At 33.1% G+C, this 24,779-nt stretch overlaps 1 protein-coding gene across 1 annotated transcript; it reads right to left on the bottom strand.

The window, feature by feature from the left end:
• Positions 1-904: 904 nt before the first annotated feature.
• LOC105060713 (mitotic checkpoint protein BUB3.1) lies at positions 905-17,207 on the bottom strand. Its single transcript, XM_010944522.4, has 9 exons — positions 16,884-17,207; positions 16,622-16,752; positions 10,642-10,724; positions 5,749-6,015; positions 2,355-2,430; positions 1,590-1,670; positions 1,423-1,501; positions 1,235-1,335; positions 905-1,134 (listed from the first exon to the last, which is right to left on the bottom strand). The coding sequence occupies exons 1-9, from the start codon at positions 17,007-17,009 to the stop codon at positions 1,047-1,049; spliced, it is 1,032 nt and encodes a 343-aa protein (XP_010942824.1). The 5' UTR covers positions 17,010-17,207; the 3' UTR covers positions 905-1,046.
• Positions 17,208-24,779: the final 7,572 nt, after the last annotated feature.

Genomic DNA, 24,779 nt, shown 5'->3' with positions numbered 1-24,779 from the left:
GGGATAAACCCAAATCGGGCCCGGTGCCCCTGTACCTAACCGGCTAATTGTTAAGCCATGTAAGGTAAAGGGGTAACCGGCACAAGTTTGTCAACGGTCAAAAACCAAAGCAAGAGAAACTACTTGGCCTTTTTTCTGGTTAAAGTTTTCTATTCCTCTGTTTTCTCCCCGTAACGGGTGGTCCCCCAATGGTTAAGAAAGGGGGGCGACATGGCAGATGATGGTACACATTTTTCTGATACATTTTTCATTTCTCATTAATCATGTAGCATCTTTTTCGACCCAGGGGCAAAATCACAAGGGTTCGCGTATCATAAGTAGAAATTATATATCAACTACCGACTTGTAATATATGGGGCACAAAATCAAATGTTTTTCTTATTCAATTCCTTAATGTTTCTAAAATAAAATAATGAATACCTACAATAGCTGCAGTAGAACAGTCAATTGGAGGGCAGATGAAGAACCAAATTTTCACCAAGTTATCCTCTATCCTAACAACGTAGATAACTAAACCTTGGGGGATGTTTAGTTACGAAGAATGAGGATTTAAAATCAGAATCAAAATAAATGACTCCCATTTCAATCGTTTGATTGAAAAAATTATTTAATTAAAAAAAATCTAATTTTGATTTCGATTTTAAGATGGAATGAAAATGACTCAATCTATATAGAACTCAATCCCTACTCTCCTCTATGAATTCAAATTTTCATTCTAATTTTGATTCCGATTTTGATTCCGATTACGAACCAAATACTTCGAAAGATTTGACTATTCCGATTCTGATTCCAAGCTATTCCGATTCTTATTCCTATTCTGATTTTAATTACGAACCAAACACCTCCTTGCTTTCTAGAAGAAAACTGACCCTTATTTTTGTTTTAGCGAAAATAACAGTCATTATTTCCTCGTTGGCTGAAGTTTTCTTTTCTCACAACAAAAGCTGTTAGAATACACGTACACGTAACCACAAGAAATAGAATAAGTATTCTCGAATAAGCATTCTACAAATTTAAACTATCTTGTTTCTAGTGATGAAATCAACTCATGGAGGAGGTGCAGGCAATGCCTTAGGCTTTGGCTTGACTTCGACCTCATTCACATTCCGCACAAAAATGGCATCAGGCTCACGACTGCAAGATGATAAATAAATTAGCGATCGCATCATGGCAGTGGCACTATTTTAGTAGGAAGAAATTTTATGAGATTAACTAAATAATTTGATTCACTCACGCTATATCCCCCTCTTCAAATGTATAGCTGGATGCCACAGCCAGCAGACGTCCATCTCTGCTGAAGGATAATGCTGCAATGCTAGTCGGGTATTTTGAATACTGTAAACGAACAGAAGAAAAGATTTAAAATGTCATCCATAGCTTCTCAATGATGTAAAGGTGTCGCCACTGCATGAAATTAGTTACCTGGTATAATCTCTTCTTGTTGTTACCATCCCACACATTCACATATCCATCACAGCCTCCAGTGGCAAATGTTCCATAACTACAACAACCAGATTTAAGGGCAAAATTAAAGGATGCATCCAAGTGTGTGTGACACACACACAAAGAGAGAGAGAGAGAGAATTTACATGGGATGGAATGCTATTGCATTGACTGGATAAACAGTGTCCTTCCCAGCCTCTGATTTCCGGTGGCACTTGAATGCATACCTGGATGAAACATTATTCAGTTAAGGTAATGGAATTCAGGGAATGTATGGAAGCACCGAAATTGTCATGACCACTAAGCAAACAAAAGGCAGTGGAATGTTGCAAGAAACAAATGCTTTGGATATTTAGTAGTACTTGTGGGAAACAGAGAGGTTAGTTTCATTCTATTGATTGCTCATTGAACCAATGAACTGCTTTCTCTGCAAACAGACTAATGAAGAGGAAGTCATTGCGAATTATAATCTTTATCTCTACTGTACTGACAGTAAAGTACTAAACAAACAGGATTCTTCACACAAAGTAGATAGGAATTCTCAACATAAAAAGTGCTATATAACAAAATGTAAGCTTTTCCCATCAGACAGCTAATAACCAGGTCCACTCTGAATAACAACTTGGAGATTGAATACATTCAACATTTGCTTCTCTATGACAGTACATATACATTTTCAGACATGCACAAGTATGTTCAGATAGAGAGCAGTGTGCAGCTTTAAGCAAAATCAGGATTAATCACGTCATTGAACAAATCAGTCTCTACCAAAAAGTAGTACCATCTGTACAATTCAAGGATCTACAAAGTATGATCTAAAATGTGTTGACATAAAGGCAGCATATATCTTCTGAAGCAGATGTGTTCCTATTTCTAGTATTCATATAATGAAATTTAAGAAAAAAACATACTTCTTGGATTGGCCAGCCTCAGATAAATCGAAGAACTCCATAGCAACCCGACCTTCCACCGAACTAAGTGCAAAGCCTGAATCAGAGTGCAATCCACGTTAAAAAATCAAGTTCAGCAGATAGGATGACTGCATTATTACCAATATATGGAATGTAAAAGGATGAATGTAAGTGATGAATGTGTGATATAAGTTACTAACTAGTTGGCACGACAGCCAGTTTTATAAATTTGAATGAAATCTCATATGTTTTTTAAAAGAGTGCAGATACACAAGCTCCTCCATCATACTTGCAGAACAAATTAACAAGCAAAGCATCAAAAGCAGCCTGGAGTGACAAGTCAAAAAATGTAAATTCTGATAGCACTTTAATACTGACACTCAGTTGAATTCTTACATTGAAAAAAAGGAGAAAGGAATAGAAACTATGGAAATTATAGACCCCAAGATGTTCCCTCTTGACCATCCTCCATTTATAAGACTAGCACTCTTAATGGCAATGACATCTCATCATCACATGATCCAATCATCATAAACCACAAACCTGAGTATCACAGCCAAAGACAACTGGCAAAATTGTACACTGTATTAGAAAGCTAGAACTTCCTGGCCGCCAAAGTGTCAGCATTTAGGAATGACATATTACATGGTTACATACTTGTAAAGCGTGATTTACCTTTGGGCATCAGGCAGAAGGCTTGTGCAGCTTTGCAACAAGCCTATCCCAACACATGTCAGATTAAAAGGTGAAGCAATTAAACTAATAAAGTAATAGGTTTTCTAAATTAGATGAGTTTGAAGATGCTTTAAAGCAAAAATGCTTGACAGTTACCTTTGTGACTAAACTGCTATGAAGCATAAATTACTCTTCAATTAATACTGACAATTTCTTAAATGACACATTTTTCATACTTGGAGATATTACTTTTGAATTTCAGACTTGCCCACCTTGTTTCCAGAAATACGCTTGTAGATGTTTATCCATTATTTGTCTGAGTGCTATGATCACCACTATAATAACTACCTAAGTGCAATTCTGAATACATGGACCAATGCCTTCGTCAATGCTTTATCCTATCGCATGCAACCTTGCCAACTATTTTAGCTAAGTTGATGCTCCTAATTATGTCGCATTTCCTTCCACCAAGGCATTCCTAAGCTCAACACTCACCATTTAGCTGCAGCCTTCTCAAAAGTCCTCTATAAACCTGCTACTGCCATCAATATTGCCATGTTAGTCTCCTCAGATATGTTGTAGCAATGGATCTTTGACTCAGCTAAAATTCGCTACACAACCTTTAGGTCACTTACATTGTCCATCATACATCCTTAACCTCTTCATTTCAAATTTATAGACTTGATAGTTCACTCCATGCTACCTAGCAATGCACTCTTGCACATAGTTTCCAAATTAAGTGCAAGAATAACACACTGAAAGAAGCGGGGAATAAGCATCCCCCACCTTCAAGCGAAAAAAATAAAACAGAAAAAAGAAAGAAAGAAAGAACACAGGATTGTAGAAGTAAAACAATAGGGAAATGCATGAGAAACACATGAGTACAGGTAAACCATTCAGAAATTGGTTACTGGTGGTCTCCTTTTTTATTTTTTTAAATAAAATTGCTTTTGCTCATATTCTAAGCTTCTCTGTAGATATCTCAAATTTTTCCCCATTTGGGGAAATCAAATTGACCTTGTTTCAGAAGCAGCTTTCTCAAGATACAATATGCTGCATAAGAAATGAGTTCACCCCACTAACCAATTTCGTATTACTCACTTTGCTTTCTTGTCCATTAAATCAAGGCCTCAAAAGGCAATGGTGGTAGCTGTTGGTTGAGGTACCACATGATGCACATGCAGTAAATAGCTGCATATATAGGACACCAATGTGGTTGGTATTTTTAAAATACCTAAAAGTAAATAAAACATGTAAAAGTTTATAGAAGTAAAAAAAGGGGGTAAAAAATTCGAAAAATTAAGTATACATTGCTGAGCATATCTTACCATAATATGACATCTTAGCATTAAAAAAAAAGGGAAAAAAAAAAAAGAAATTTCTTCACAAAGTATGCCCAAATCAATATGACACATTAACATAAAATTATAATAAAAAGCAAGAGGAGGTGGAGGAGGTTCTTTATGAGGTATGCTCAAATTTCAGGTCCACAAGTAAAATGGAGAAATCTACAAATAATCAAAGGATGAATAAAAAGAAAGTAAGCAGCAAGGATGCATGACTTATCCACTTAAAGTGTCTACATATTAAACAAAATACATAGTATTTAAACTACCAATATTCATAAAGGCACTCAGAAGTCAATCTTCTTCTTCAAGTAGTGATTTATCGGGCCCAGGCCACATATGTGAGATATTAGGTGCTAGGTGACTCACCATGCAACAGAATGCTAATGAAGAATAGAATGCTGATGCAGATGCAGTGTAGTCACCAGGCCACATCCACATAAGCTAGCACATATTCAGCCACCTAGACCACACTATTAAGTATTGCATTAGATTTCCTTTACCTTTTTATTTTGCAAACCAGCTTATAAATTCAATTCACTGGATACGGTATCCTCTTCTACATAAAATTGTATGTGAAACAAATGACTAAGATTTAGCTGCAGATGTGCAGATAATTATGTGTGGAGCATCTTTTTCTTCATTATCTGCTACATCAAGAAATGTGATTGTGTCCTTTTCACCTGACTCTCTTGCTTAAAAAACTTAAGCATGTAACTACATCCAGGCTTAACTATTTAGGACAAACTGGTGTCATGGCTTTAAAACATTCAAGCCATCAATTCCACTCATCCCCCAACAGTAATAGTGAATGCACGTGTTTCTACCAGATTAAATGCACACAGATTGAGGTCCTTATCCTTGGAGCAACTCTACATTATTTATGTTTTCCCTGATATATCAGCACTCAAGAAATGTTAATGATTTAAATTTAATTTCAGGTTCATAGGTGTCTGTTATCTGTGGTGGTGGATAGTGGCCAATCTGATGTTATTGCGAGCTTTTCCTTGACTTTTACCGACATTAAAATTGGGCCTTCCCTCCTTAAACCATTCAACAAAGATTACACAACCTCTACTTACCAAATCCACCTCTGATCTATCTTAACAGAAAGCTACCACCTCTCACATATCACAGATATTTTGCATAAGGCTAAGTTATGTATTTAACAAGAAAACATTAAAAAAATAATATAAGGCCCATCTATATTAATAAAAAAGAAGTTAAAATAGCTAAAAAAAGACTCCAAGGAAAAGCTTGCTTCTTATGAACTCACCAGTAAGTAAACGCATCCATTCATGATGACATGCAAAAACATATGTGTGGAAATTTTACAACTATATCAACTGCTTCAAGTTCTTACAAATGTTTACCTGTGCCATTGGGATAACAACGAACACATCTAGTTTGATATTTCAACGAAGACTCCCTCCGTTGTTCTGGTTGAGACATATTGCGCAAATCATAGACATTCACATGCCTTCCTGCAGTTGCAACAACTAATCGGTGGCCAACAAGAGAAAGTGAATACACACGTTCAGGTTGTGGATATGTCCCAACAAGTGTACGATCTGGCCCACTTGCACCTCTAGGATCCCAGCACTTCAGTGTTTTGTCCCAACTACCTGTGATTACTTGTCCTGACAAGATATAAATAGACAAATCAGCACAAGTAAATGTTGCATATGACAAATTATTGTTTGACATCATACTTATGAGTCAATACACATCATAAATGTTGCATATTACAACTTATTGTTCGACATCATACTTACAAGATGAAAGTGCAATACATCATGATAATGCATAAATAATGTGATTGGATAGCAATGAATGCATATATTAGATAGAATGCATCACCTAGTGCTATCACAGAATTCAATGGTAAAGCAATTTATTTTCCAAGACAGATCAAAGTCAACAACGAATCTAGTTGCAACGTCCAATGCTATATGAATCTCAATGGCATTAAGGCCGCATTTGGAAGCAGTATAAGAGGGAAAAGAAGTCATCTAACCCAGTTATCCCATCCTTTTTCAGCCAAACACTCATTGGAGCATTTGGGATAAACTTTTCAAAACGTAAAACAGGCATTTCTAAAAATTTGGTAAACAACATTTTGCCTTACAAACCCCTTTACCCATTAACCCAGGAATAAATTATTCCATCTAAGGTAGAGTAATCTATTCTGTAGTAAAGAAGAGCAGGAGTAAGTTAACTCATTTATTTTGGGTTGATTTATTCCGCTTCCAGAGTAGCCCTATATATATATATATAGAATCAATGACATGACTTTACTTACCCAGAGCAGAACCGGGTATAAAAGCTGATTCAGGTGCAGGTGTGGGAAAGCATATGAAGCAATTAGAATAGGAAACTCTTAGCAAGTGCAGGAATGGCTTCTTAGAGATCCTATCGCATGAGCAGCAACCTAACTAGAAGTTTCAAGCTACTAGCAATATGGCCTAAAATGATGACTGAAAAAGGAAGCCCTTGCAACATCCCAACTTCAGCTTCAAATGGTAGTCAAATCTATTGAGTGATTTAGAAGTAGGATATCCAGAGAAGACTATAGAATGCTTAAAGATGAGCATGATGCCTGATATAAAGGCCAATGAGATAGATTCATCCTGCTTTCAAGAGCTATCTTCATTAGTTTTATGAATAGGTTATAATGTGAACACAACTGCAACATCATGTTAACACAGCCACCAGTGAACTGATTCTGATATAATGCCTATACCTATCACAGAGTCAGATAAAAATCTCAAAAAATAGATCTCTTATTTTCGGTGTTGTTTTACATATTAGCAAGTGAGATTAAAAATGGTAATGGCATTTGATTTGTTAACAATTAGCAGACAAATGTACAATATATGGGCTTTTTTCACACGACAATGATAAATTCCATAATAGAAATTATTGAGTGACATTAGCTATATTGACCAAATGCACTGGAACAGAAAGTGATACATGCAACATTGCATAATTCTTTATGAACAAGAACCTAAAATTGATTAATCTATCAGCATAAAGAATAAGCCACTGTAGCCACTTGATTCCAGAGAACCCTTGGATATGTATTACTGATCCAATAGGTAAGTGGGGAAAAAACACTACAAATCACAGCCATAACCACAGTCATCTTACCTTATCCTAGCTCTTTTGGTCAGCTTTATGGATCACATTCTATTTAGGGTCATCTTTGATGTCATTTAATGTCCTCCATATCTTCTGTCACGACCTCGAACATGTTACTTCAAATCCTCCCCTCCTTGTCCCGCATCCTTCAACGATTATCTCCCTTTACTAGAGCAATAGAGCCCTCTCATATTTTCGTTGTGCATGCCAATAGCATCTCAATCAATGTTCTATCACTTTGTACTTAATTTGTGCAACACCTAAAAATGCTTTAATAGCATTCAAATTCTCAATCCATGCTTTTTGGCATACCAAAAATTTTTTATATTTGCATTTCTGCCACACTCAACTTGTTTTCTTGAACCCTCTTTAACGCCTAACACCATACAAAATTTCAGACCTTATTCTTGTTCTATAAAATTTTCTCTCAAGCCCCCAAGTTGTGCATCAATCATGGGGAAAATACAACAAATGGATTATCAACATTGATATCAATAGTTCTTGATATTTTCAGGAAACATGGAATCAGTTGTTTGCTCAACCAATTAGCTTTCCACTTGAGGAAGAGGACTTTCAAATTAGTTTTTCTAGCCAACTTGTTTCCCAGGTTGAAGATTAATTATTTAATATTTTCAGACAGCCATAAAGAGCAATATTAATATAAGGTGGTTAGAAGCTTAAAATACGTCAGGTCAAGAACTAAAACAGGTGATAGCAACAGAATATGTTGTGGAGTGCCCCAAATGTCTTGGTAGCTAAAATTTATGAAAGGCTGAGCAAACAAAAAGTATATCCACATCATTTGATCGAGAAGGGTTAATAATTGATGGTCCAAACATCTCAATCTGGAAAGGCAAAGGTTGTACGCCATATTGGTAATTCTGAAAAATCTGATAAATGTTTCTTCAACTTTCAAAATCATTCTCAAGGTATTCTTCAGAATATGTGGCTTGTGGTGTGCTTGTATGCACATTGAACATCAGAACCCAACCAGTTGCCATATTTGAGATACTTCACATGGAAAAATGTATACAATCCTTTTATATTTATGCATATATGACCTCATGCATGATGCTGACATAGAAAACTTGATGAGGACCGCTAGTGATTTGATTTAAAGAAGTGAAGAACATAGGATTGCTGGGTTGGTGCATTATTCCTTGACTAGATCACACATATAACCCAATTACTAGCTTATGAGATGAGGTAGAAACATGAATAAATAAGTAAAAACCTTTCTCACTGATTATAATAACTTTTCTTAGTTGTACTACAATCACATAAATAACTTATAATGGGTGTTTTAATGGTCGAAGCACATGGAGAGTGAAATTCACACACAGTGGGATTATTTTTTTTAATTGAATATCAGATTTAAAATTAAGAAGGGCACAAGGTTCAGACATAAATCAAGTTTCAGACCATAGACTTGAGGCGAATTAGCAATAATGTAATTAAATTAGATCAGATAAAACAAGAGACTTCCTTTGGGATTAAAGTTTCCTATTTTTGGGGAGAAAAAAAAGCATTGCCTCCTTTTTACTGACCTCAATTTCTAATAATACATTCTGTATATAAAATATTCAATTTAGATGGAATAAGATAATAAATCTTCTCTAAAAACGCAACCTCTTCCACTTGTGGTCAAGAATCTGATTATTTTGTACTCAGAAATTTGTGAATCCCACATATAGGTTTCAAAGGCTGTTTGAAGTTGCAGAGTTGGTGGGAGAAGCAGATCAAACTTACTGATGCTGCTGTATATTATTTTTTTCATGGTTGAATCACAAAGCAGAGAAGTAGTCAAATATTGGTGTCAACCAAGACAGAGCTTGTTAGATCAGATTAAACCAAACTGGCATGCCAACGATCAAATTGGCAAAATCAAATTTGTCTCTAAAATTCTTAGATGTTATACACTAAGGAAAAAAGGGATTCTATATGCATAAAATTTTTATTTAAAAAAAAAAAAGGTCAAAAAATGATCAACCTTCCAGGAAAACTTGATCTATCAACTTTCTTAAGCCTACATTCCTAGCCCAAAGAGTTTCCATTTGTTTCTCCTGGTTCCAACAAATTTCCATTTAATTATTCTCAATAATCCAATCAAAAAAGGTGCACACAAAGTATTGTAAACATGGATAGGCAATGTTTTAAGGCCCACAGGTTAAACAGGTTAAATATGAATAGTACTGTGAATGTGCTAAAATCACACATACAAGGGAAGCAATGTAGGACCCAACTCACTAAGATGCAGATATGGGCAGGCATGTTTTATTTGCAGATCGGGTATAGGCCAAGCAGTAACAACCACAAGTTAAACAGGTTAGGTGTTGATAGCACTATGTTGTTGATGATCCCTATCAAGTACTGTGCTCGTATTGATAACTAATTACTACAATCAGAGACAGGAGAGGAGCAACCGATCATGTAGAATTCAAGAGGTTAAAAGGGTTGGTATGCAGGTCAGTGGATCAAGAGCAGGTATTGATGACTAACCCAACCAAACCATTGCGACTGCCAAGTATAGAGCTATGGGTTAAAATCTTATTACGGTTATATAGTGACTCATAAGAGTCCTTATGCACAGATTAAAGTCTTTCAATATTATATTAAGAATTTAAAATAGGATGTGCATAAATGGTTTTATTCTAGTAACATTTTTTTCCGACATTCATAGTGCAGTGCACAAAGGCATCTAAAGAGACTGATTACTCAAAGTAACAAATAAATTTTGAATAAATTTAACAGAGAATTCAATTGCATGCACATGAACTTGTCAAAATTGAGTGATCCATAAACATGATTTATGAGAACAGGAATAAAAAAGGGAGAAAAACTGCATCAGTTCAAAAAGAGTGAATGTTGCATAAAATCATTTCATTTGCCTATCTTGAAGTACCCTATGTTAAAAGTGAAACCCTTATAAGGCTCATGTAAATATGCAATTATTGATGCTTGCCTTATAAAGTTTGAAATTTCAACATATGATCAGTAAAAACAGTAATAGTAACAATAATAATGAAACTCTCAGGTTGACATAGTTTCTTCTGTAAAACTTAATAGCATAATCAACCAAAAAAATTGGCAGCTATATAGTTTGAGTATACAAAGAGCCAGGCAACCTGCTGCATAAGAGTATTCAACACAACGCACAGGAGCTTCATGACGTCCCAAAATGTCCTCCTTGCCAGTACCAAAGACAAACCTGAAATAAGATAGTTATTGTAAAATATTTGACTTAATTGATTTTCCAACTTGGTATGGTTAAAATTTCAAGTATGGGTTATACAATAGATATTCAACATGTTGTAAAATGGATAGGCAACTAAGCACCAATCAATGCCTCATCAGCAAAACTTTGGAAAAATTATGTTCCAGAAAGTTGTCTACTATAATTGATGCAAAATGTTTGCAACCAGACACAAAAATATATATATGGATGACCTATCGATCACATGGCACCACTTAAAAGGGAAAAAAATCTCAAGTGGGTCACAAAGTGTCTTTCCAACTGCTTGAGATTTAAGATGCAACTCAAAAACAAAGGGACATTTTAAGACTTTATATTTACCTATGTTCCATGTATTTATTGTGAGGTTCGATGCATGCCTTCAGCACATCAAAAATGACAAAGTTGTGGAAATCCACATTTCCAGAGGGAAAAAGAATTTTCAAGATAAAATTTGTCAAAAGGAAGGAGTATTATCTTGCCATTTTTCTTCATGGTTTCCTTCAATATTTCACTTGATTACTTGAATTGCAAGCAGGTATTAGGTGCATGATGGGACCATGTCTTTTAAATAATAATGATAAAAATAATAGCAAAATAATGAGAATAAAGAAGTAAGGAAGCTTAGCCAGCAAAATTGTTGTCAGAATCAGCTGCCTAGGTGCCCGAGTGGTCTGCTGCCTAGCCAATGCCCAACTAAAAAAAATCTAACCCATTTGACCTTCAGTCATTTACATCGCCATATATGGAAATCGCAACACTCACTTCCTACTCTCATTAGGCAACAATTGTCCATTTTAGAAGGATAAAAAACACAGCTTGCGAGGAACCTTGTGAACCAAGAAGTTTAGCTGGGCAGGCCATGCTTTTGACTCACATGCCTTTCAATGAGGAAAAAGAAAAAAAATGAAAAAAATTAGATGCCCTTTGCCATTTGGTTCTAAGTCGGTTCCTCTCATCACCTTTTCTATTTGTCATCCTCTTCTTCAATTCTTCCTCATCCTCTTATTGATGGCAACATTGGCATGAAAACCTGGATTACCTACATGATGACCTCCCTCCATGTTCTCCTACCTTGTCCTTTCTCAAACAACTTCATCTTCTAGGCTTGACTCAACTGCAACTTCTACTTTGTTATCAATAGCTTACTAGCACACTGTCCCCCTTGCTAGTGCCAACACCTTGACTATGTAAGGTTGCCGACAACATGAAGTTATTTTGCAATTCACCATCTTCGAGCTTGATTCACGGTAGAGAAATAGTTCAACTATTGTCAACAATTCTTAGCATATATTCATCTTGCTAGAAATAACTGATCCAAGGTATATTGCATGTGTACCACAGAGGCTCTCTTTCAAAAATCAGCATTCCTTTTTATTTTTACAAATTATCAATTTGATCAAAGGAAAACTATTCAGTGGTTAAAAAAAATTGAAAAAAAAAAAATAGTTGTTTGGCTGACTGAGACCCCGAACAATTATGTAGGTACAGACCTCCATACTCTTCCATAGTGTATGCTAAAATTCTACATATGGATTGATAGTTATGGATGCTTGCAGGTTCTCCCATATTATGCAAAGAATCGATCTTGAGAAACCTTCTTGATTAGTTGAGGGCATGGGAAAGGTGTGATAAGATGATGATAAGACCTCATGCCTTCTTTTAAAAAGCATCAGTTTCATATCCACTTATCCAATATTTGTTTCCTTCCTGATTCCTTCTGCTTTGGCATCAATCAAACATGAATGTGTATTGGTTATCTTTGACAATTGATCATGTCATAGACTCAATCTGGAATCAATCTTAATTACCTTGTTCTATCAATAGTGATCACCATGGGTTTCTGTAGGTTCTCTTTATAGTGATTACTAGTGGAAAGAGACACAAAGCAACTGAAATGAAGGGCTTCTCACCCTTAAAAAAGCACTGTCTCGTTATCTCTTTGTTGAAAGCCATGTAGATCCTTGAAAGCACGATCCATCCCTGCTGAAGTAACCCACTTGATCCATAGGTCCTTTGCAAGCTAGGTTTTTTATCATTCTAAAACCGGACAAACATCGACTAACTAGAGAACGAAGCTGGTGTTGTGATCATCATATATGGCCATCTAAATTGCTTCTTTACTTATTCTCTTTTTCCTCTTCTTTTTTCTGCCTCCTACCTCAGCAGCACCCAACCCGGACTGAAGCAAAGACCCAGGCAATGGTTGGTAGGGCTCCACCAATAGGCAATGGATATATGCACTAGAGGCAATACAAGCCTCTATTTTACCCCCTGCTTTTTCCTGTCTTATTTCATCCTTTTTTATGCTTTTGCTATTGTTTTTCCACTTGCTGCTTGGTGGCTAATGGCCCACAATCTGCTTTTTCTTCCTACTCCTCTACCTCCTTCTATGTTGCCTTGTGCTTAATGTTGTTAAAGCTCGCTTGCAGTTTGTTACTTGTAGGATTCTAATTCTTCTCTTTTCTCCCTGCTCTTTTATGGCCTAAATGGATCCTTTTAACACTTTAAATGCCTTCCTCCCCAAGGTAGTCAAAGGCGAAAGGCACCCTTAAGGCGCTTGGGGGGTCTGGCGCCCTTAAGGTGAGAGGCGCTAGAAAAGTGCTCACTCGACTGAAGTAAGACGCTAAAATTGAGAAAAAAAAATATATATGATATATATAAATAAATAATAACTAGAGATAACTATTATAACATAAATTACCATATAATTAATAATATAAGCATAAAACATATATAAAATAGTAAAATGCTCAACTAGTTCAAGATAAAGTATATGATAACAAGTCATAGGCAGATCTAAATTCATGAATGAAACAGAAAACATAACAAACCCTAAAGTTCATCAATAGAGTCTCATAAATAAAATCGAAAACATAAACAGCCCTAAAATGATCCCCTTCTGCCTCCCTTTCCTCGACAATCTCCTGTGGTCCTTAACAATCTCCCTTTCCTCTCAATTTTCTTTTGTTTACAAAACCTTAAGTCACTAAAATCAAAACTAATTCCATACTAATTGACCATTTTACCTCCTGTTAGTAATAGAGCTAAGAAGTTAAATGAGTGGCCTTTTAGGATTTTTTACACTTTTCAACCATTAAAAAAAAATAATCATCGAGTTTACTGAGGCGCCAAAGGCAAGTGTCTCACCTCACTAAGAAAAGCCCTAAAAGACACCAAAGGCGTGCGCCTGAGTGAAGAAAAATCGCCTAAAGCATCAAGGGGCGATGACCCCTTTTGGCACCTCACCTGAGCGCCTGAGGTGCGCTTTTTGGCGTCTTTGACATCACTGTTCCTCCGTAGGTGACAACCTAGGCTTTGAAAGTCCAGGATCAAGTCTCACCTAATCAACTTCGCAATCTTTTGAAGTGGGCACCAGAGCAATGTCTGGGAAATTGTAAAGCAAGTTAAACTATGTTGAGATTTTTGGCTTTTGTAAGAATTCCTAAAAATGATATCCGAAGAAGGTGGTTGCATCCATGGTTTCAAATCCTGGTGGGACGTCTTGCAGAATGCTTGGAAAGTATCATCCCAAATAAGATTTTAAATCTCGTGAGACAGAGCTGTCCCGATTTTTCCATGAAACAGAACGTGCCATTGTCCCAGCCTATCCCGACACTTGGGACAGAGGATGTCTCAAGACGTCCCGATTGAGATGCTGGGACGCTAGCGAAATAGCCCTATCCCGACACATGGGATGATACCCCATCCCCATGTCCCGCAGGACGTCCTGCTGGGACCTGAATCCTTGATCCCAAGTGTTAGGACGGGATCATCCCACCATAATCTCAATGTCCTGATTGACACTCCTCGAACATCCCCATCCCATAAATCAAGATGGGGTAAAGTGGCAATGCATCACATCCCATGAAAGACTAGGATGGCCCTATCACATGAGATTTAAAACTTTGGTACTTGCACATACCTTTATTCTCCTTATCTTTATTAGCATACTTAATTCTTATAATTTACATAGCGGCAAAAGTGACCATTGATATCTCAAAATAAGTAGTTGATGAAAAGGTGTTACACATAAACAATCAAATAGATGATAGAATTATACATGAGTGTTCTAGCATTCCCTCTAAAACTAAAAATATTTGAAGGGGTGGCAATCTGACCCTAGCCTACCTCCCCATCCAAACCCACATAAAAATAAATGGACCTATGCAAGGGTTTTTCAATAATTGGGTGGTATCAATTATCCGAGCAATCTGGTTATAAATGGTCAGGTATGGGTTTGGCCCTTCTGACCCAATGTGTTGCCATGGACTAAATAACCCTTTAAAATCCATTCCTCCAAGATGGTCCTAACAATGCAATGGTTTATAGCCTGATCGAGGACTGATTCAGATAATTAGAACTATTGCATGATCAGTGATAGGAGAATTAAAAAAACTTCAATAAAAGTGGAGGACGGAGTGTTTGAGATGTCACATTTCCTCCACCTTAATTTTTCTTATCATTTTGTCACTTTATTTGGATTCAAATTCTAAAGCATCTGTTTTTGTACCATATTTTGCTATAGTTCACTAACATATGTCATGAACAAGGGAAGCACTCATTGGGTTGGCAGGTTGGGTATGGGTCCATATAAAGTAGATGGGTTTGAGTATAGCTTTATACTTTCCAACCTGATTACATGGATGTAAATGGATTGCCAGGTTGGTCTAGGTTGAGAGTCTTTTGACTTGTTCAAAATTTGACCCAATCCAACCCAGTACATTCCCATCCCAATGTTTGATATGCACATAGTTTCCACTTTGTGACTCAAGACTCATGCCTTTTAAAGGTTGCTAACCTAGAGTAGATGAAGATAACATTCTTATCACCACATGCAAAACAATAAGCCATTGTTATCCCTCAATCCTAATTAAATAGGTGAAAAGTCGAGCCTAGGTTTAGAGTTTATTGTACCAAATGAGGCTTACGACATGACATGGAACCTTAGAAAGATTTTCCTGAATGAGAAAAGATTCATACAGCCAATCCCAAATGTGGGATAAGGCTTAAGAATCTAACGTCATCTTTTTCTAGCATTTCCTTAGATACATATGGAAAAGGCAGTCTAAGATGTTTTCACAGGTTCAAAGTTTTTAAGATAATATCAGTGGTACGATCATCCTCCTCAGACAACCGATTGCATTCTGCAAGTAAAACTCTCTGCTTCCCCAACAAGAAGGGTGATATACAACAAAGCATGAAACCTACAGCAAAACCAGCCTAGCCAAAACCAAACCATAAGCAACCCCCCAATAAGAAAAGCTTTTCTTTTTTTTTTTTGTTCTTGTTATCATGCATGTCAGGGAGGGAAGGGGCAACCTAATTCCAGTTCCCACTTGAACAGACTAATGAATTATAACAGATAGCACATAAAGTCCAACTTTTCCATCTGGATTTCACAGAGTTGTGTACTCAATGCTGTTGTCAATTCTACTTGCAAACTCTAGCCCATCAATGCTATTACTAGCTACGAGCATTCAAACTGTGATGTACATATAGTACCAAGTTCCAGCTTATGTGCCACTCAACAGACAACAATCCATGAACCCCAATGCTCCAGCTTTGTCAAACTTGAGATAGACAAAGCTAAAGATGGCATCGAAGAAAGGAAAAAAAGTGATAATATGTATACATTCAAGCTTCTAATTACACTGAGAACTTCTATTGCCTACAGGCTACAGGACATAAATGCAGTATTATACTAAACTAGCTAAACCAAAAAAAAAGTTATTTTTGATGATAGAATGTGAGAGAGACAGAGCTTATGGTCGCCATAGATCAATTTTTCAATCTCATCAAATGATCAGCATATCTCAAAAGTTCAGAAGAACTCCACAACAGAACTCAAGCCTTAAATGTTCCCCCCTTACCTCCGGACCGTGTTGTCAGCACTCGCACTGAAACCAGAGAAATCATCATGGAAGCAGCAATCGAGAACGGGGCCTCCGTGCATGAATTCCCCCTTGAGGATATTGGCACTAGCGTCGTAAAGCCGAACAGTCTGATCAAAGGACAGGGATCCAGATCCAGTGGTAGTTAAAAAGAAACCGCTAAACGAAACCCTAGTGAGATAGAATTAGGGTTTTGGTGGGGGAGGGAGGAGAAGTGGGGAGAGAGAGGAAGGGTGTTTACCTTGTCCCACGAGGAAACGAGAAGGTGGTCGCTGTGGTTCGAAAAGCGCAGGTTGGAAATGCCATCGGAGGGGGGATTGGAGAGCTCCCTCCCGCCGCTGCTCGTAGGAAGGACGGCGGCGCTCATGGCGGAGGCCGGAGATCAGAGAGGCGAGGGGTTTAGGGTTTTGGCCCTTGGGAAGGAAGAGGAGAACGGTGGGAATTTGAATTTGATGGAAGCTTAGAACAGATCTAAAGAAGAAAGTTGGATGCGGTGGCTGAATCCTCGGGGAGCAGAGCGGGCGGTCAGAGAGGTTCAAATTTTCGGAGCTGGTTTTTTTTGGCCCTCTCTCTCCTCTCTCGGGGTGGCGCTGAGCACGTGCAATATGAGCGAGCAATAATTACGGATGACAATTTTAATCAATCTATCCGATCCCATCGGATAGGTTTTATCTCACGTAATTAGAACAGCGCACTGATATAAATTTTAAAAGTTGTATTGAAAGTAGATTCGAATTGATATATCTCATTTTAAATTAAATTTATATAACTTTAATTTTAATTTTAATTTTTAAATTATAATTATTTTATAATTATTGTATATCTATATCTCATATTTAAGATCAGATGGTGAGGGGACAGCACGTGCTACTAGAGATTCTTTCCGAGTTTTGGCTTCAAACCTACAAAAAAAAAAAAAAAATTCTGTCAGCAATATTTTTTGATGAAAATCTTTCGACATTTAAATCAAAAAATAAAAAATAATAAAAAAAAAAAAGAGTCGAGAACTTATTTTTGAGAATCTCCGCACCCTTTTATGTTTAGAGAGGGAGTTTGAGTCATTCACGTCATGAAATCTTGATCGATCTCCAATTTTTGTGCATAAATTAGGCTAGCAAAGAGTTCTTCTCTTTTGAGGTGATTCAATTGCAATAGAGTTCTTTTTATCTAGATTTTCCCGATTTATGAGAAAAGACGGATTCTATTGATGAGGATTTTTCAGCTATAGCTCGACTGGCCGATCTGAAATAACTCGTCCAAAATCGAGGAGAATACCTCGGCAAAAATCGGAGATGGAACTATTACTTCTAGTTCAGTGCTAGATGCCTGGCACCTTTAAGATAACTAATTGTCTGTCAAGTTCAATTGAGTCCGATCTCTCGCAGCTCTAATGGTACTGAAATCAAATTTGACCGAGGTCAAGGTGGAGATTCACAATAATAATATTTATATGATGAGTTCCTTATCCAATCCGATCAGTGCTCATTTATCCGATCCGCACCTCTACTTGATGCGACGCGATCCAATCTGAGATATATTCAAGACCAATATGGATATAAAATTTTTAATTACAGGATATATATAAATATTAACTAATTTGATTGATACCAAATTGGTTGCCATTCCTATCACTACGGTTCAACTTAGGTTAGGCTCAATCCGAACCAGGTCAGCCCATTTAGCTTATGAGAAGGATTTGCAAAATTTTATGAGCAAGTCGGATCTGACTTGATCCCAATTTGTTCGGATTAATTGTGACATATAATCAAAATCCAACCCAAATCAATTAATATCTAAAATACATACATATATATTTATTTTTTATTTAATTATAATTTAGTTTTAAAATTATAAATTTGTTAACCATTTCAAAACGAGCCCGACCAATATAACGCAAGTTCAATAGAATTTTTAAAAATACCTTTTTGAGTTGTATTTTCTAATTTGTTATATAAATATACTCCAAATTTTGCAAGTACATAGATGTACATTTCCAGTTTGGATATTCAATATTGGTTCTACAAGCAAATAAGCATATATTTTTGGATAGATAACTATGATATTTTTTAATAAATATTGGTGAAAACTATCACTCTTCTATTTTTGTGTATGGAGATCACTATTTAATGGCGATCTAGCTTCATATTTTCCAAACCGTCAGCTTAACTGTCTCCACTCATTGTGAATATTTTGTAATCAAAAAATAATTATGTAGAGTTGTAATCAATTCAGCCAACTCGTGTTATTTTTGAAATGTGGCATTATTTTATTGCTTATTAACATAATATGTACATAAGGATAACTTCAATCACTTGATTGTTGTCGAGAACCATTATTAATGAGCTAAGTCTTTAATAAATCATATAATAATGTTTCAAGTATTTTTTTTCCCAACTCAAAAAAATTTCTTGGATCTTTAATGCAATTGATTTTAAAAATATTTTGTTATATCAATTTACATATTATGCAATGAAATTTAAAATTAAGATATAATGTATATTAATCTATATAAATTATTTTATGATAGTATGGTTGACAGAATAAGATTCTACATATGCCTTCATTTGATAAAAAAATCCCAATTGATATGTAATTAGATTCCAAATATAATATTCATAGATAACATAGAATATCAAAGATTAGTCTAAGTATGGTCTAGCAAATTAAATTGTACTTAAATAAATTTTACTTTAAATAATAAATATCTTAACTTATTATTTGAACCTTGTTTATAATTATGAAATCTAAATATAACTTTGGAATAGATATAACTAAATTTTGTTTATTTAAAAGTTTATCGTATTATCAAATTCTAAAATCTTTACATGCTTCAACATGTTTACTTGAGAAAAAATAAAGTATAGAGAATAGTTCAACCATATACTATAATTAGTAATAGTAACATGGCATTAAATCTATTTTAACTTTAATTAAATACTTGTTTTATTTTATTTCAATATTAACATTGTTGCCTTAATTTAGAATTTTGTGATACATTGTATCATATAATTTCTATTTAAAATTATTTATAATTTATTAGTTTATAAGCATTATTGATCAATAATAACATAGCATATATATATATATAATTACTATAGCAAGTTTGTTGAGATGCTCACTATCTTTGTGACAAACTTATTAAAAATCAATCTCCAACGGCCATTAATTGAATAGTTAAACTATTAAATACATTAATCAATAAGTTTAAAGATTTTAGAACTTCAAAATTATATTTTAAGAAATTTTTGATATATCTTATATCAAGTGAGTCGATCATGAAAAAAATTATTACTCTCATGTTTAAATGGTAGTAAATATTATTTGACCAATTAAAATTTAAGATAATTTTATTTAAAAATTTAATGAGTATATTAGAATACAGTTATTACTCTAAGAGTTCGATTTCTTCCAATATATCATAAAGTTTAAGAGGCATGAAAATCAATTGATTATAGTAATTCAAAATGAGAAGCATATGAAGAAAGAAAATGATAATAGAATATGGTATGAAAATAGAAATAATAAAAAAAAAGAAGTTTATCCATTCTTTATAAACCATAGGAATCATGTGAACAAAAAATGATATAAATATATTTTTTATATATTATATGAAATATTATCACATCTTTTGTATGAGATGATATCATAAAAATGCCTTTCATTTTTCTACTTAATAAATCTGATCATGCAAAATAAACTAAAAGTTAGCAATGTATTAAATATTAAATCTTGATAACCAAATTGAATAAAAATAAAGAAGGGCTAATCAAAATTAGACGTCCACATTATATGATCATAATACACACTAATAAAAATGCATAAAGACTCAAATATCATATGCTTTGATGATATTCTAACTGTTGTGATGTAGATGGGAGGGTATTATTAGTTCCACATTAATTGTAAGTCAAGAAAGACTTTGGCTTATATAAAAAGAGACCATTCTTTCCACATAAGATCTTCTTTAGAAGGACAAAGGACAAAAATCATAAGGCCCATAAGCCAAAGCAGACAATATCTCACGTGCCAAACTATGAGCTCTTGGTCGCACGATCTGTAAGAGTATACAAATTTCTTTTTGATTAGGGGCTATATTGTGGTGAGGGGGTATATGGATTTTTTTTTTATTGAGGGGCTATGTTGTGATATAGAAGGAAGGACATCAGTAATCCTTCATTAGTTGTGAGTCAAAAAGAACTCTGACTTATATAAGAGAGGACCATCCTTCCCACCTGAGGCATCTTTTGAAGGACAAAATCGTAAGATCTATAGGCTAAAGTGGATAATACCTCACGTGTCGAGCCATGAACTTTTGGCCGCAGCACTAACTATACTTTGAATCCAAGAAAAAAATATAAAATTAGTTTTATGTTGAAAAATATGTCAAATCTTGTGAATTGAAAATTTATGTAGATACGATATAACGTTCAAAAATATTATCTACATGATATTTCACTGGGCATTTGACTTAGATCTAGCAAAACATTACATTGTATTATTAAAGTTGTTTATGTTTTATATTAATTTAATGCATAAGTTACAAAACTTCTAAACATATTATTTTTAAAGTAAGTTTTAATTGCATAAATCAAGATAATATTACAAAACTACAATTTGGATGAGTGATTATTGTTTCTTTTAATAATTAAATACTTCATCAAAGATTTAAAGCTTGGGCTTTTTTTTCCTTAATCGCTTCGTGCATACATATGATAGAGACATGCATATAAATGTTTGTGTATATGTTGGATCATTTTGGTAGAGTCGAGTTTTAAAAACTGAAAAAAATCCGTCTAGATGATGAATTTAGAGAAGAGGATACACTAATAATGTTTTTTAAAAAGTGGTGCAATTATAAATCATGTAAAGATATTTTGAGGATACAAAACTCTTCACATGGGAAAAACTATTAAAATTGTTATATAGTGAATAATTAACTATTCAAGAAATATTTTGCCATTAGAGGATTTTGATTCAGTGGTCAGTAGCTATGTCTAATTTGGATGATAAGGAAGAAAGATAGCTCCTAAGAGCTACTATTAGCTTTGTTGAATAAGAATAGAAGAATATGGAAGTAACAAAAATATCAAAGAAGATAAAAATCAATAGAAATAGACCTCTTCAGATCGTATCACATACTAAATCATATATGACTTTAAAAATTTTTTATTTTAATATTCTATCAGAAGCCCCAAATCTAAAGCATGAACCTTAAGTGTTCATTATTTTCTTCAAGTTTAGTTTTTATTTAGGATCAGAAATATGATCAAACTAGTCAAAAACCGCCAACTCGATAGATTTTTTGAGAAAAATTAATGAATCAAATTTTGACATAAGCATCAAAACTAGTTATTAAAATATGGTTTTTTATAGTTAAATCATAATTTAGAGAATTTATAGAGAGAAACTCTCAACCACTACCATAATTCCTTTTGGGAGCGTACTAAGAAGCTTTATCATATTTATTCTATCTCATTAGATATATTTTAAATAGGTCTCCACAATCAATTATTTTCATAATAATGAAAATATATTTATACTTATTTAATTTTTTATATTTTAAACCTTACTATTCATAATATGAAAAATATAAATAAATTTGCATACTTTTCTATTTCATATATTTTTTTTAATATTTATCAAATGATAAACGACTATTTTGTGTTTATGGTGGAACTAAAGGGTAGAGTAGAATGTTGACTTGCGTGACTATAGTGTAGTTTTTAATAAAAATCTATCAATTATTAGATATATTTAATTTTTATTAATTTAAATTTTTATAATTTTTATTTTAATATATTTTATTAGATATTAAATTCTCATAAAAAAGGTTAAATTCATATGTAAAGGGGAGTTTGGGCATCATTTTCATGTATCTTGACTTGTTTATTTATTATATTTATTGCTATTAATTATATATATATATATATAATATATTGCACTAATATATTATCCATTATATAGTTTTTAATTAAAAATCTATCAATTACTAGATATATTTAATTTCTATTAATTTAATTTTTTATAAATTTAATTTTATTATATTTTACTAAATATTAAATTCTGATAAAAAAGGTTAAATTCGTATGTAAAGGGGAGCTTGGGTATCAGTTTCATATATCTTGACTTATTTATTTATTATATCTATTGCTATTAATTATATATTAAAAATATGTTACACTAATATGTTATTTATTTTATAATATTATATTTATAATTATATTATTATATTATAATATATCATATCGTTATTGGATTGTTGTTAATGTTGGTTGTGAAAATTTTTGTTACAGAAATAGATGGTTTGTGCATCTCTTGGTAGATTCAAGCAAGTGCACGAGCGTGCCATTAGTATTAATAACTAAAAAAAGATAAGAAGAAGGATTGATAATGTGGGTTATGATGTCTTAACCTTCAAATACTTTTATTACCTTAGTGTCATTTGTCTGAAAGAGGAGGCAGTAAGATAAGGCTGGGGCTATGAGTCTATGCTATGACTATCAATAAATTTGAATAAACTTAGGCAATTAAAGAAACAAAATTAAATATAAATATAATAATAAATTAGAAATAAAAATAATGATAAAAATATGTGCGCAATACAACTTTAAACTATTAAGTAATAGCTTGTTTTCCATACTCATAAATTATAATTATCCCAATTTATTCAAAATAATATCTATAGCAATTATGATAATCACATTCCATGACTTTACTTGTGTCCTATTGCATAACCATATGCCGAAGTTTTAATTATCAACCCTTATTGGAGTTGACTCTAAAAAGCTCAAGCGATGTTTGGCTTGTGCTGCTATATCTCTTATGGTCGTTCAATCTATTATGATCAAGCTCCATTCGGTTTAATAGAAATTGCATAATAACTCTATTCTAATCTATTATGGGCCTCAATCTTGTCAATGTGGCATCTATTTGGAGTACTTACTTAGATTACTAAGATAAGATATAAATTATTTATTATTTAATTATATTATTATAATAATATTATTATACTTATCTTATTATTTTGATACAACTATAGTTATCATAAATAATATAATATTATATAGTTTAATTTAATATGATATAATAATATAATCTACAATGGTATAGTATAATATAGTAATAGTTATAACTGTATTATTTTTATAGTTATTCTAATAATATTAAAATTAACATCGATATTTATATTATAATATGTTGACACATTTATATGATAGTCATAGCATATAGTATTATAAGAAAAGATCCATATGCTATAATATAACAATATTAGAAATTAATATTCTTCGATAATATTATCTATTATACATTTTAATATCATTTATAATGATATAGAAATAATTATTTTAATGATTAGTATAATATTAACATATTAAATTCTAATTGTATTATTATCACCATTATTAGTTATATTATTAAGATAATATTAATATAATAAAAAATACAATAATATTAAAAATAATATTTCTAAATAATTATGTGATATTAACATTAATATTATCATAATGTTCAACAAAATTAACATAATATTGTTATTAATATTTTAATATTATCAATATTATTATAATCAAATACACTTACCATATTAATATTAATATTAATATTAATGATATTATTATCAACACTCTTTTATGATGCATATTTTATCATATTCTACACAATTTGCATAATCATTTTCACAATATCATGTAATATTAATTTAATATAATAATATATTAATATTGATATAATAATATTATTTATAGTATTATCATTTTTTTTGAATATCATTTTTATATAATGCTACTAAAAGTTAATATTTTTCAAAACTATTATATATTATGCATTTTAATTTCATTTTGTAATGTTATAGGAATAATTATGTTATGACTATTCAAATTAAATCTAATTATACCATTGAAATGATTAGTAAATATTATTAAGGTAATACTATTTTATTAATAGTAATATTATCATAATGTTTAGCAAAACCAACATAGCATTGTTATTAATAATTTAATATTAGTATTAATATCAATGTTATTATGACCAAATAATGTTACTATATTAATACTAGTCTTAATGATACTATTATCAACATTCCTATATATTTTATTACATTCTATTAGATTTGTATTGTAATTTTCATAATATCATA

Source organism: Elaeis guineensis, chromosome 13, assembly GCF_000442705.2.
Source record: "Elaeis guineensis isolate ETL-2024a chromosome 13, EG11, whole genome shotgun sequence".
In the NCBI taxonomy this organism is placed as follows: Eukaryota; Viridiplantae; Streptophyta; class Magnoliopsida; order Arecales; family Arecaceae; genus Elaeis; species Elaeis guineensis.
Note: the sequence above shows the minus strand (reverse complement) of the source record. Positions and strands in the feature narration are given on the sequence as shown.